We start from the raw sequence: 13,973 nt of genomic DNA on the forward strand, positions 1-13,973 counted from the left end.
AGGTCCTTTGGCATGTTGAGGATCCTTAGTGTCGGCTCCCTGGGGTTTTCCCCCCCTCTATTGCTCGGCCCGTGAGGGGTGTTACAGTTTTGGGTGGACCTGTCAGTACTTGCCCTGGTTTTAGCAGTGAGATTGTGGCGAGGAGAGTAACTAGGACCATTGAGATAATGGACTTGGTTGCGAGGATTGAGGACCCGCAATGTGAGTTGCTTCTACTTCGAGCTTGTACTGGTATTTCTAAGCTTTATTTCTCCCTTCGTACTTTCTCCCCTAGTGTTTTTGGGTCCGTCCATCTTTCTTTTGATGCTGCTCTTCATTCCAGCTTGTATCGTCACCGCGTCTGGCCCGGGTTTTGGGGATTGGCAGTGACGCCTTGCTACTTTCCCTTTTCATCTTGGTGGTCTTGGTGTCTATGCGGCGGGGGATGTTTTACATTATGCTTTTATTGCGTCCCGTTTGCAGTCTGCTGATTTGCAGGCTAAGCTCCTCGCACCCTCTGGTATTGTAGATGCAGGCCCTGCTTTTGATGATGCCGCGAGAGGTTTTACTGCGACTACAGGCTCTGGTATCTTAGGTAACCCTAGTGAAATTGCTGCCCCCAAACTTATGAAGAAATTGGCAGACATTTATTTCGCGACGGTTGTCTGTTTTCTCTTTGACACCTCGCCAGCTTGCTTTGTGGCAGTCTCAGCAGGGTTCCCACTCCTCTGATTGGTTGCGTGCGGTTCCTATCTCGGGGTTGGGTCAGACTATGAACGGGAGGACTTACCGTAGTGTGCTTGGGTATCGTCTGGGTGTTCCGTTATTCGCGGTCTCTAGGCCCTGTCCAGCTTGCTCTCGGGTTTTTGATGATGATGTTTTTGGGGACCACGCTGTTTCTTGTACTGGTACTGTGGGCGTTAAACATCGGCATAACCTCGTCCGCGACACTCTTTTCGATATCTGCTATAGATCTGGTATTTCTGCGGGAAATGAGGTTGATATTGGTTTGGTTGACGGGCATGGGGGTTCTCTTCGTCTGCGGATTTGCTGCTTTATTCTTGGGACAGGGGGCGTGATGTGTGCGTTGACTTGACCGGGTCTTCTCCTTTGACTCAGACAAGGATGACGAATTTTGTGCCAGGCCGGGTTGTTGCTGATGCTGCTCAGCGTAAGTGTGCTAAGTACGGGGATTTGTGCGCGGTTGCGGGTTATGGTTTCCTTCCCTTCTCTTTCTCATCACTTGGGGAGTTGGGTTCGGATGATGTTGCCTTGCTCAAGCTGATCCAGAAATTCTCGGTATCTCAGGATGCGGGGGCTCGGGTGGCCGCTTACATTTTTACTAGACTTAGCTTTGCTGTTGCTAAGGGTGTGGGAGCCCAACTTGTTTCTCGGCTCCCCACCAATTTCATGTAAACTTTTGTTTTTCTATTAATGATAGCTGCGCGCATCTTTTCAATAAAAAAAATAAAAAAAATTAAATAAATAATAATAATAATAATAATAATAATAATAAGGGTAGAGTTCCGGTGAGAACGGGGCTTATCGTGAGAACCGTGAGAACAACTCTCAACCGTCCATCAAATAAGACTCACGGCTGAGATTAAAGCGCGCTGCTGTTAAAATTTCACGAAAAACAAAAAATAAGAGTGTACATGTCAGCAATATCAAGCCTACGTAACAAAATCAAACCACACGAAACAAAATCAATCGATTTCACCATTAATCCTTCCTTAATTTGTAAATTTTTGTCTTTCGATATCAAATTTAGTGATCTAAAATCGTTTATTCATCATCAATTGCTGTGTTCGAAGCGCAAATCAGAGTCAATTTGTTCAAACTTTTGCATTCATCGGCTATTCAGTTATTTCAAGATCAAAACTTTGTAAGAAAAATCGGAATTGATTTGGTCATTCATCTGGAATTATTGTTTTCTACAGTCAATATTGAGGTATGTTCATTCAATATTATTTAATTCGTTTCTGAATCGTTGTTGAATTGATTTTATGATGATGTTAAAGTTGAATTTGATTAAATTCAACTTAATTTCGGATTTGATTAAATTTAATTCACTAGATGTAATGTACAGAACCACAAAAACATTAATTTTATAATGAAAAGTGTTAAATTAGGGTTTATAGTTTGTTTGTTTGGTTTTAGAAGGATGATAAACGCAAATGTACTTTGTGGTGAGAAACAATGTACTAAAAATAATGAGAAAGGAAAAGTGTGCAATTTGAAGTAACTGAAAAGTAATTTTGCATGTAAAAATAATGTCTTTGTGTTGGTTGTGTTGTCTTTGTACGTTTCATAAGGAAATGTCCAATCAGTCTTAGTGAAATGTGCATTATATATAATAAGTATGTGCATGTGATAATTACGTTTTGCAAGTTGTCTTGCAACTGTTCAATATGTCAAATGACGGATTGTAAGTTTTGCTTAAGTGGTGAAAAGACACAACTATTCACCTTAATTTCAATATTAATTCTAAATGTACATTATATTAATTATAAAAAAACATGTTCCATCAAATAAATTGTCCACTATCTATAGTATATTCATAATTTGCATTTTCTGATAATTAAGTGCAACTAAAATATCATTAAGCACTGTTTGGAAAATGTACATTATATATTATTAAAAGGTACATTAAATTATTTAAAAAAGAACATGGAACATTATTTGGAAAATAAATGTGCTTTCAGTTTAATTCAAATGTCCATTACGTATATTTATAGTGTGAATATACTGTTTTATGCGAGACATTTAACTAACATAGATAACTTCTCCCAATTTATTAATTACCATGATTATGTTTGTGGCAGTTGAAAAGACACAACTGTTCACCAAATTTAATCTCTTATACTGAATTAATCCACTATATAAACCAACCAACGAGTACACAATTACTTTTCCATCTTACCTTCATTTCTAAACCCTTTTCCAATAACCAAAACTTTTAATCTCTTCAGAAAAGTATTTAATTTTCTTAAAAAAAAAAACAATGGACTACTCAAAATGCACGATATTTGCCTACAAGAATGATGCTCACAAAGAAAATTTCATGAAGCATTATAGGGATTGGAAAGTAAGCCAGTTTTCTTCAAACTGGTTTGATGGAGATGACATTCCTGTGGAGATGGATGTACCATCTCCCAGTAGTCCTTTACATGATTTCCTTACTACTCAGCCTTTGCTCGAAATTTTGTTTGAGCAACTTGGGAGGGAGGAAAAGAAAAACATGGCAATGGTGTGCAAGGGCTGGTCGAAGTGGTTCCTTATAGGAACGGAGTCAGAGGTAAAGGAAGGGGATTATTATCGAGGGGTGGTTCGGGAACAGCAAAATGGTATAATCACTGTCACAAAGGATCAGCGGCTCCTAGAAAGATTCTGCCTTTGCAGGACTCTATCTAGTCGTGCAGAAATAATTAGACATCATAAACAACAAGCACGACAATTTAGAAACTGAAGAGAAGAATATGAAATTAAGGACTCTATCTGGTGATGAGGATTATTATGACTCAGACTATTAGATTGGTTTAGAAATATATTAAGTTAGTTTTCTATTATCTTGTGTTTTTTTTTTCTGACTGTTATTTTGTATTATCTTGTGTTTTTTTTCCTGATAATTAGGAGTAGTCTTAGATTGTTATTTTGTATTATCTTGTGTTTTTTTTTTTCTTTTTCAGTATAAGCCTTAGTAGGCTTTATCATTTTGAAAGCCTTAAATGGCTTTTGTAAATATTTTACTAATATTAATGAAATAGTATTGTGTCTATTTGTTTGTTTACTGTCATTAGAATTCAATACATTTTATATATGCTCTATCAAAATGGACAACAATATTTCCTATGAACATTAGCAGTAAAATAAATGTTCCTTTAAAGGCATGATAATGGACATTCGAAGGAATACATTATATATGAACCTTTATTTGTACGAAATAACTTGGTTATGTGGTGAAAAGACGCAATTATTCACATTAATTTGAATATTACTTCTAAATGTACATTATATTAATTATAAAAAAACATGTTCCATAAAATAAATTGTCAACTATATATATTCGTAATTTGCATTTTCTGATAATTAGGTACAACTAAAATATCATTAAGCATTGTTTGGAAAATGTACATTATATAATATTAAAAGGTACATTAAATTATTTAAAAAGAACATTTAACATTATTTGGAAAAAAATGTGAATTCAGTTTAATTCAAAATGTCCATTACGTATTTTCATAATGTCCATATACTGTTTTATGCAATAGATTAAACTAACATAGATAACTTCACCCAATTTATTAATTACCATGATTATGTTTGTGTCAGTTGAAAAGACACAACTGTTCACAGAATTTAATCTCTTTTAATCAATTAATCCACTATATAAACCCAAGAGTATACAACTAGTTTTTCATCCTACCTTTTCCAATAACCAAAACTTTTAATCTCTTCAGAAAAGTACTTAATTTTCTTAAAAAAAAAAAAACAATGGACTACTCAAAATGCCTGATAGTTCCCTTCAAGAATGATGGTTACAAACAAAATTTCATGGCCCATTATAGGGAATGGAAAGTAAGCCGTTTTCTTCAAACTGGTTTGATGGAGATGACATTCTGTGGAGATGGATGTACCATCTCCCGCCGTCCTTACATCAATTGCTTACTACTCAGGATTTGCTCGAGATTTTGTTTGAGCAACTTGGGAGGGAAGAAAAGAAAAACATGGCCATGGTGTGCAAGGGCTGGTCAAAGTGGTTCCTTATAGGTAACGACCCAGAGGTAAAGGAGAGGGATTATTACCGAGGCGCGGTTCACGGAAATGAAAATGGTGTGATAACTATCACAAAGAATAATCGGATGCTTGACAGATTCTGCATCTGCACGACTATGACTAATCGTGCAGAAATAATTAAACATCACAAAAGACAAGAACGACGATTTTTAAAGGAAAGAGAAGAAGAATATGAAATTGAGGAACAGTCAGGGATGAGAATTATTATGACTCATTTGTTAGATTAGTTTAGAAATATGTTGTGTTATCTTCTGTTTATTGTTATTAGGTATTATCTTGTGTTTTTTTTTCTTTTTCAGTATAAGCCTTAGTAGGCTTTACCATTTTGAAAGCCTGAAATGGCTTTTGTAAATATTTTCTAATATTAATGAAATAATATTATGACTATTTCTTTGTTTAATGTCATTAGCATTCAATACATTATATATATGCTATATCAAAATGGACAACAATATTTCCTATGAACATTATCATTAAAATAAATGTTCCTTTACAGGCATGATAATGGACAATGAGCATATTAGAATTGGATTACTGCATATTAGAATTGGATTACTTTGCATTATTGATGCAATAATATTCAATATACTTACTTACTTAACTACTTTGTTGAACCGGACAATGAGTACAAGTGATGCAACTACGTCTTCTTCTACAAATAACACTTTAAAACACCAAGAACAAGAATTGAAACATTAAATGCACTCCAATACATTCCATTCTGTCCAGAGGAAAAAAACCTAAAGTAGGACAAGTATTTGAAACGCTAGAATCGGCAGAGTTATTCTACAAAGAATATTGTACAATCTGTGGGTTTACGCCAAGGCTTGCAACAACAAAAAGGATTAAAGGCAATGAGTTACCAAACAGTTTTGCATTAAGGAATGTTGTCTGCAATAGGCAAGGTGTAAAGGAAAGTAGGAAAAGGAAGAGGATCGATATCGATACCGATCTTTCCGAGAATGATGCGAGAATCTGATGTGACAGACATAAGCCGTGTGAGGCCGATTACAAGAATTGACTGTCGTGCATTAGTGCAGTTTAAATACCAAGAAAATGGAACTTATATTGTTACCAGATTCGATGAAGCGCATAACCATCCACTTGCTTCGCCTGAATCTACAATATTCTTGAAAGGAAACCGAAAAATGACAGAGGTACCGAAGCAATTTGTCACAAAGGTAAAGGTGCTAAAACTAGGTGGTGTGAAAGCCTATAGAGGTTGGAAGGAGCTGTGTGGAGGTTACAACAACATTGGGGCTACTGAGGTTGATTTCAAAAACTTTGTCAGGGACATAAAAACCTACATTGGTAATTTTGATGCACAAATGTTTGTTGAAAATCTTATAGGGAGAAAAGAAGACACATGCGTTCATTTTACTTTGATTTTATAGTAGATGAAAACAAGTGCCTGGCTGGAGTGTTTTGGGCAGATCCGATCTGCATAAAGAACTACATGCTGTTCGGTGAGGTTTTATCAGCAGATGCTACATATAGAACAAACAAGTACGATATGGTGTTTGTCCCTTTCACAGGAGTTGATCACCACAAAAGGTGCATAACGTTTGGAGTCACAACGTTGTTAGGTGATGAAAGTATTGAGTGTTATACATGGCTGTTCAAGACATTTTTGGAAGCAATGGGCGGGTGCCAACCGAGAATTATAATTACTGATCAGGACAAATCAATGAAGTCGGTGGTCCCGGAAGTGTTTAAGGAGTCAACACACAGACTGTGCATGTGGCACATAATGAAGAAACTAAGAGAGAAAGTCAGTTATCAACTGTTTCAAGATGAGGATTTTAAGACCAGGCTCAATAGGTGTGTTTGGAACAACCAACTTGAGCCTGATGAATTCGAAGAACAATGGGGGAAGATAATGACTGATTATCAACTTGTAGAACACGAGTGGTTTTCAGATTTGTACAATCTCAGGGAACAGTGGATCCCTGCCTATTTTAAAGACATTTCAATGTCTGGCTTGATGAGGGTTACTTCTAGGTCTGAGAGTGAAAACAGTTTCTTTGACAGGTTCCTCACACCTCATTTGACCCTTGTTGAGTTTTGGGTGTGCTATGAGAGTGCCTTGGAAGCACAAAGACACAAGCAGTCCAAATTGAACAGTGACAACAAACACTCTGAAATCCCACGGAAAACAAAGTCAAACCTTGAAGTCCATGCTTCTGAAATGTACTCGCACAACATTTTCAAAGACTTCCAAACAGAATTGGTTGCAGCTTTGTCGATTGCCGTTTAAAGATGTGGAGAAGATTGATGAGACAAAAATATATATTCTAACAGACTTGCAGATGCCAAATAAGTCATGGAACGTAGCATATTCACCGGATAACATGGAGATTACTTGTTCTTGTTCTATGTTTCGAGAGAATGGGCTTGTTGTGCGAGGCACGCCTTTGGATTCTACACAACCAAGATTTTCGAAAAATACCGAAACAAAGACATAACGCAAAGATGGACAAAAGCTGCAATGAGTAAGCTGTCTTTGACAAAGATGGCAAATCGATAGATGTCTCTCAAAAGTTTTCGACCGGAAAAGTTTGAGTACTTGAGCAAGTGGCAAGAGGTTTATTCTTGTGTCAGTGTAGCTGAGTGTGATGATAACGACATGAAGCTTTTGATTGAAAAACTGAGAGATATTAGATTGGATATGATTAGTAACGAAGTGTACCAAAGAAAGAAGAAAAAGACAAGATGAAAGAAATAGAAAAGTACGTGGGCTGCAAAATACCTGAGAAGTTGGTGATTCATGTTCCTAAAAAATCTAAAAACAAGGGTAGGACCAAGGGCAAAAGAATTGAATCACAAATGTTAAAAGCCCTAAAGAAGAGAGGAAAAGAGAAGAGGTACTGCAAAACATGTGGCCGCCAAGGACACAACTCTAGGACTTGCAAAGAAACAAACCATCTGACAGGTATGTATAATTTGGTTTCTTGTTAAAGCATATTACATTAATGTTAAATAATTATTAAATTATACAAGCATAGCGCATAGTGTTTACCTTCCAAAATCTTCAATCTTATATGGAAGCACATAAGCTCTTTGTGCAATGAACATTATGGTTGTTCTAAAGGCACAGAGATGAGAATTTCAAAGAATGTATATTTGGTTAACATTAAATCTATTATCAATTTAGTTGTTCATTTTGGCCATTTTCTCCTTATAAAATCTGATATTTAATTTACATTTTGATGCATATTCACCAAATACTACCATGAAGATGACGACGATGAAGGAGATGAATCTGATGATGTGGAGGACGACGATGAAGAAGATGAATCTGATAACGAAGTGGAAGGTGCAAATTTTTGATTCAAGGATAGACATCCATAATATACACTACAAGAACATTCTTAAAGGCTTGTATGCACAATTCGATTATACTGCCAAAGTACATTACTCTTATAGGGAAAGTATATTTCATTTTTATTAAAGCATCATTATTGTTGTTCTGCAAGGAACATTCTTAAATGCTTGTATGTACATTACTCTTATAGCCAAAGTACATTACTCTTATAGGGAAAGTATATTACATTTTTATTAAAGCATCATTATTGTTGTTCTGCAAGGAACATTCTTAAAGGCTTGTATGTACATTACTCTTATAGCCAAAGTACATTACTCTTATAGCCAAAGTATATTACATTTGTATTAAAGGTTCATTATTGTTGTTCTGCAGGGACAACATCAACTTGATTGGAATTATTTTCCCAGAGTACAATAATTTTAAGACGTTTTGCACAATAAACATTATTGTTGTTCAGTAAGAACATAATAAACTTTATTGAAATTTGTTTCCGGAATATAACACTCTCTTGAATTAAAATTTTTTCAAACTTCCTCAATATATGTTACATTACTCACACACGTCACAAACGAAACTAAAAAAAGTTTTTACGGCTTCAATTCAGCATCTTCCTCATCTTCATCATCATATTCTTCCCATGGCAGTGGGTTTGAACGGAAATCCATTGCCTTCTTTAGTACAAATCAAAACATACATTGCCTTCTTTGAAATCATATATGAAATGTATTTCTTCCGAGAATCGTAGGGGAGCATCCTAGCAAAATAAAGAAAACAAGGGATTAGAACATGTACAAATGTGTACTTGAATTATGTATTAAAAATAATTATATTACTTCAAACTCACATCGCATTTTTAAGCCCACAGTCCAATTTAGATTACCCTTAAATGTCTCCATATGTCTCATAACGTAAACACCACAATCCGTCTTGTTAGTGTTGTTTCTCCACTTCATCTTTGCAAGAATAGGTGCAGCTTTTTAATGCGATCAACTTTTACCTTTGAAACACCGATGTCTTTCAAGTATTCTGCTAGAACATTACGCTGGCGGAGAAGGGGTGCAGAAAAACATTAGGACACTAATAATTATGAGGTACAATATCACAAAAATTAGAAAATAATTTTTGGGGAAGGTACACTCTATGTAAAGTCACTGTACATTCACAATAATGAATAAGAACAGTATGTAGTGCTGTTAAGCAAAAGAGAGCATAGAATCTTACAAAAGACAGTGGTCTATCGTGGAAAAATTCTTCTGGTTTTCCGTCACGATGCACATTATCAATGATGATGAACTTATACTTGTTCTTTGTCAATGACTAGTAAATTGTAATGCCTTTTATATATAATCGGGAAGAAGAATCAGAGATTTTAAAAGATTTAATTAGGCAACAAGCAAATTAAATATAACATGCAGAAAGAGTGTATATTGTCAATGCTAACCAAATCAATTCTATCCGGGTTAACCGAGAATTGGGTAAACTCTTCTTTCATTATATCCTTAATCACGATAAAATTTTCAACAAAGTGTCCACTTCTCCATGAAGCATCATCTCAGATGCAAGACAAGTAAAGTTTTTGATGTTAATCAAGGGAAAAAACATTACAAAATTTACTTGTTGAAATAAGTTTATATAAATATTTGACTTACACACACAGCTGTGGTGAAAAAAAATCGATAAGGCTCGGAAGAGTTTCTTCTAGATTCCTTGGCATTCAAAAGTTTTGCCCAACAATCGATCACATCACTCGTTAAATATTTAGATTGTCGTAGCGTTGCCATTTCAATACGCCGAAGAGAAATTTCACCCACATGCACAAGAAGTTCCCTAGTTCAGGACTACCAGTGTTAACTCAAAACAGGATACAGAACATTTTAAATTTAAATATTGTACATTAGTAGAGATATATATATATATACCTGGCTAAATCGGTATGTTTTCCTCTACTATACGACACATAATCAGAAATGCAATTAAAACTCGATAAGAGGAGTAATAATGCATGTATCTGTGCTTAGTAAATTACGATTTGCAAGGATGTTCAGAGACACTGGTTGACTACTTTCATGTTCATGAACATTTTCATTGTTGATGACTTCGCCCTTGGTAGTGTCACCATTGTCAACCAGATTATGTTCATTTATACTCTTGTCGTTTGTATTACTCACATCTGTCATGTTCTCATTCTTCTCAGAAGCATCATAGCCATCTGGTATAATATTCCCTTCTGTACAACCTACCTCCATTCTTCTCTTCTTAACCATAACAGTCTCATTATTGTCAGGGACACTAATATCATCGGTACTCTTCTCTTTCTTTCCAACTACCTCATCTTCTATCTTCTCATCCCCAACAGTCTCATCACCCTCGTAGAATTCTTCATCAGACGAATCCAGTTTCTTTGGGAAGGGCTTCTCTTGATACTGCTTCACCTTTGTTAAAACGTCATCACAAACAATGTTGCACTTGGATGAAACCAAAGTGCAAAGATATTTGATTCTCAATATTCGAAGTCCATCCATCTACAAAAGTTAAAATATCTTTAAGATAGGTAACTTGTAAACAAGAATGTGCTTTTAATACTTTAAGAAAGATCATTTAATTAAACCAAAAGTACATTTACAATTATTGGATATAAATTGTTTAGAAACTTACGTTGTTTTTTGTCAACCCACAAGTCCAATACTGACCCCCCTTGTACGTTTCCATGTGTTTCATTGTGTAAATACCACAGTCAACAACATTTTGATGGTTTCTCCAAGGCATTTTCAATACAGCAGGCTCCATTGCTCTTACTCTTTCCTTCAAATCACCAATGTCAATGAAATATTCTGCCAAAGCATTACGCTGCATGGAAAAATTCAGATCAAACTATATAGAGAGACCGTGCAAAAAATATGACATTGTAAAAGAAAAAATAACCAATGAAAGGCAACTGAACAATTACCATATTCCAAGGTTTGTTTCCATAACGAGTTTTTGGGGTTTCATCATGCTGTTGATTATCAAGAATGACAAACTTGTTCTTCTCCATATTGAATACGAAGCGGGTAAAAATGCTTGTCGGATATTATTGGGAAAAAAACTGTTTTATATAAGAAATGATTAGAAGATACAACAGACATAAAATTAGCGTGAGAAAAACACTATGTATTGACTATATATATTGTTTGAGCTAACCATATCAACTTTTGTCACATCAATAATACCAAAGATGATTTAACTCATTTCTAAAATGCCTCTTGAATACTTCCAATTCTCTTTCAAATTTGAATTCTTTCCTTTGCCCTTGAAATGCTTCTTTGTACACACAGAACATAATATTGTTCTATTAATATACACTTGTATAACATAAAATTATTGTAATATAGAATGAAATAAAATTTTACATACAAATACGAGGGTTGAAGCAAAGAATCGACGTGGTGCTGAAGATTTTCTTTCAAGTTCATTGAAATTCAAGTAAGCTGACCAACAATCAACCACAACATCTGCTATATACCGAGGTGGTTTTAGAGATGCAAAAAGATATCGGGTACCCACGACATTCTTAAACTCAAAGAGCTTCTCACTGGTTCAGACGTTACACAAAACAAGTCAGTTAATTACACATATGTACATTATCTTTATTAATAATGCACATAATACCCAAACGAAATGTACAGAATGATTAAATAAAAGGAACATAATGAGTAGAATAAAATATACCTAGCAAGAACAATGCCTTTTCCCTTGGTGTAGTAGACGTAGTCAGCAATACAGTGCTGAAACTTAGATGGCTCTGTACATGGGTCAATGTCTCCTCTTAGTAAATCAAGTTCAGTACTAATATCTAAGCTTGGATTGGGATTGGTTGCCTTGGGTTCTTCACTATAATCTTCAGATAACATGCTACATACAAGGGTATTTATTAGATTATCCGTATTGGCTTCTTCCTCATTCTCCGCGTCACTATCAACATAAAGATGCTTCGAATCATTTCGTACATTTTTGTCATCATCTTTTTTATTGTCAACATTCCCATTTTCACACTCCCCTTCTGACACCTCTTTGTTGTTGTCACACTCCTCTTTTGACACCTCTTTCTTGTTGTCTTCATTCCCATTTTCAACCTCAACTGATTCAACTTTGTTTTCTTCTGACTCTCCTTTTGACACCCCTTCCTTGTTATCTTCATTCCCATTGTCAACTAATTCACCTTCTTTTCTCAATGCACAAGGCTTCTGGAATAGTTGAAATGTATCAAATTAAAGAACAATACACTTAAGCACCAAGTTAACATAATATAACAAAAAATATGATCAACATATTTACCTTTTTGTATGTATAAAAAATCGGCCTCTTCAATGACATGCTTTCAACTTGAATACTATTTTTTAAAGTTATGTTTACATTATTCAAAGCTTCAACAACCAAAGGATGATTACTAACATCAATCTCAAAGAAAGAGAACAAAGATCGGAATATCAAGAACATTAATACCAACAGAACTTTCACTATCAATGAGTCATGCTCATTTGACAAATTGAGTAAACTAAATGCATGATCACAGAGCTCCCGAGCAGTCCTGTTCTCCTTAATTATTGATCCTCCTTTTTCTAACTTAGCCTTAACAGATGATATGTTCTGAGCTAAACTAGTTATACATTTAGCAAGATCAAGAATATACTCCTCCGTGTAGTCCTTTGTTTGATAGATGATTCGACACTGTATTGTCAACCACCTCCTCCATTGGTGCTTCCAACTTACCATTTCCAAACATACCGCTTTTCATCTCATCCTTCTCTCTCGATGTTAACAAACTACTAGTCCAACCTACCAACGTATAATAATCTCTTTCAACTTTTCGTTCCACATGAACAACGCGATCAACATAGATAAGCTGCAAAAAAAAAAAAAAAAAAAAATTAATTACAAGAGAATGAAAACGTACCTTCCAATGTTAAATTAATTTATGAACTTCAAATATATTTTTTGGGACTTTTTACCTCCAAAAACAACAGTGGCCCGCCGAAGTGAGTCTCCTTTTCCACCCACTCAATCTTGCTTTCTTGCAAACTTTTTAACAAAAAGGAACACCAATTGTAATATTTGATTTCATCAACATTCATCAACGATTTTAAAACATGATGATTAACCAAAGGCTTTTGCGTGTTTCTCATTAGCAAAGAAACAACAAACACAACAAAGTTAACCTTGAATTCATCACCACCATGATCATGATTTATTAACCAATTCTCAAGCGTTTTGAGTGGAACTTGTCCATCTTTTATACCAAATTGTTGCTTCCATTTGCCATAAAACTCTTGAAACTCTTCTCGATTCAAGATGAGTTTTGGATAATTCAACTGTTTTAGGGCCTATTGGAAATCCAAATGTTGATCTTACATCAGAAACCTTCAAGTACAACTTCTCACCATCAAGAAGATCGATCTGCTTTTTGGTATGGGTTATACTTTGCTTAATTAACCACTACCCAAGCTTTAAAGGAATGGAACGAACTCTTAACCAAAACACCCACTAAATCCAATCTCTTCTATCGCGCACCACTGTTCGTATGACAAACGTTCAACTACCTCAACTACTCCCGTAGGAGACATTCTCGTATATGCACTTTTAAACGAAGAGAAATCAAACTTCCGCTTACACTTGGAACCCAATACCATCTTATTACTTACTTTACCCTTTTGAGGACTTTCTTTCTCAGTGCAAGAAACAATTTGTTTATTAACAAAACAATTTGTTTCTTAACTGCAAGATCATCGTCACTTTCTTCATTTATCTTCTTTGCGAAAGATTTTATAGACTTAGATTTACTGTTAATAGTAGCTGATTTACGCTTTCTTGTAAATGGAGCACACTCATTTTTACC

At 35.1% G+C, this 13,973-nt stretch overlaps 1 protein-coding gene across 1 annotated transcript; it reads left to right on the forward strand.

The window, feature by feature from the left end:
• The first annotated feature begins 5,741 nt into the window (after positions 1 to 5,741).
• Positions 5,742 to 7,033, forward strand: LOC141613351 (protein FAR1-RELATED SEQUENCE 5-like). Its single transcript, XM_074432084.1, has 2 exons — positions 5,742 to 6,087; positions 6,174 to 7,033. Exons 1-2 carry the CDS (start codon positions 5,742 to 5,744, stop codon positions 7,031 to 7,033), a joined length of 1,206 nt encoding a protein of 401 aa, XP_074288185.1.
• The last annotated feature ends 6,940 nt before the right edge of the window (positions 7,034 to 13,973 follow it).

This window comes from Silene latifolia, chromosome 11 (assembly GCF_048544455.1).
Source record: "Silene latifolia isolate original U9 population chromosome 11, ASM4854445v1, whole genome shotgun sequence".
NCBI lineage: Eukaryota > Viridiplantae > Streptophyta > Magnoliopsida > Caryophyllales > Caryophyllaceae > Silene > Silene latifolia.

Excerpts from the sequence above, each read along its gene's own strand:
- LOC141613351 (XM_074432084.1), top strand. The coding sequence starts at position 5,742 with ATGCGAGAATCTGATGTGACAGACATAAGCCGTGTGAGGCCGATTACA. Across the intron at positions 6,088-6,173 it reads GGACATAAAAACCTACATTG|ATGAAAACAAGTGCCTGGCT; the intron begins GTAATTTTGATG and ends ATTTTATAGTAG.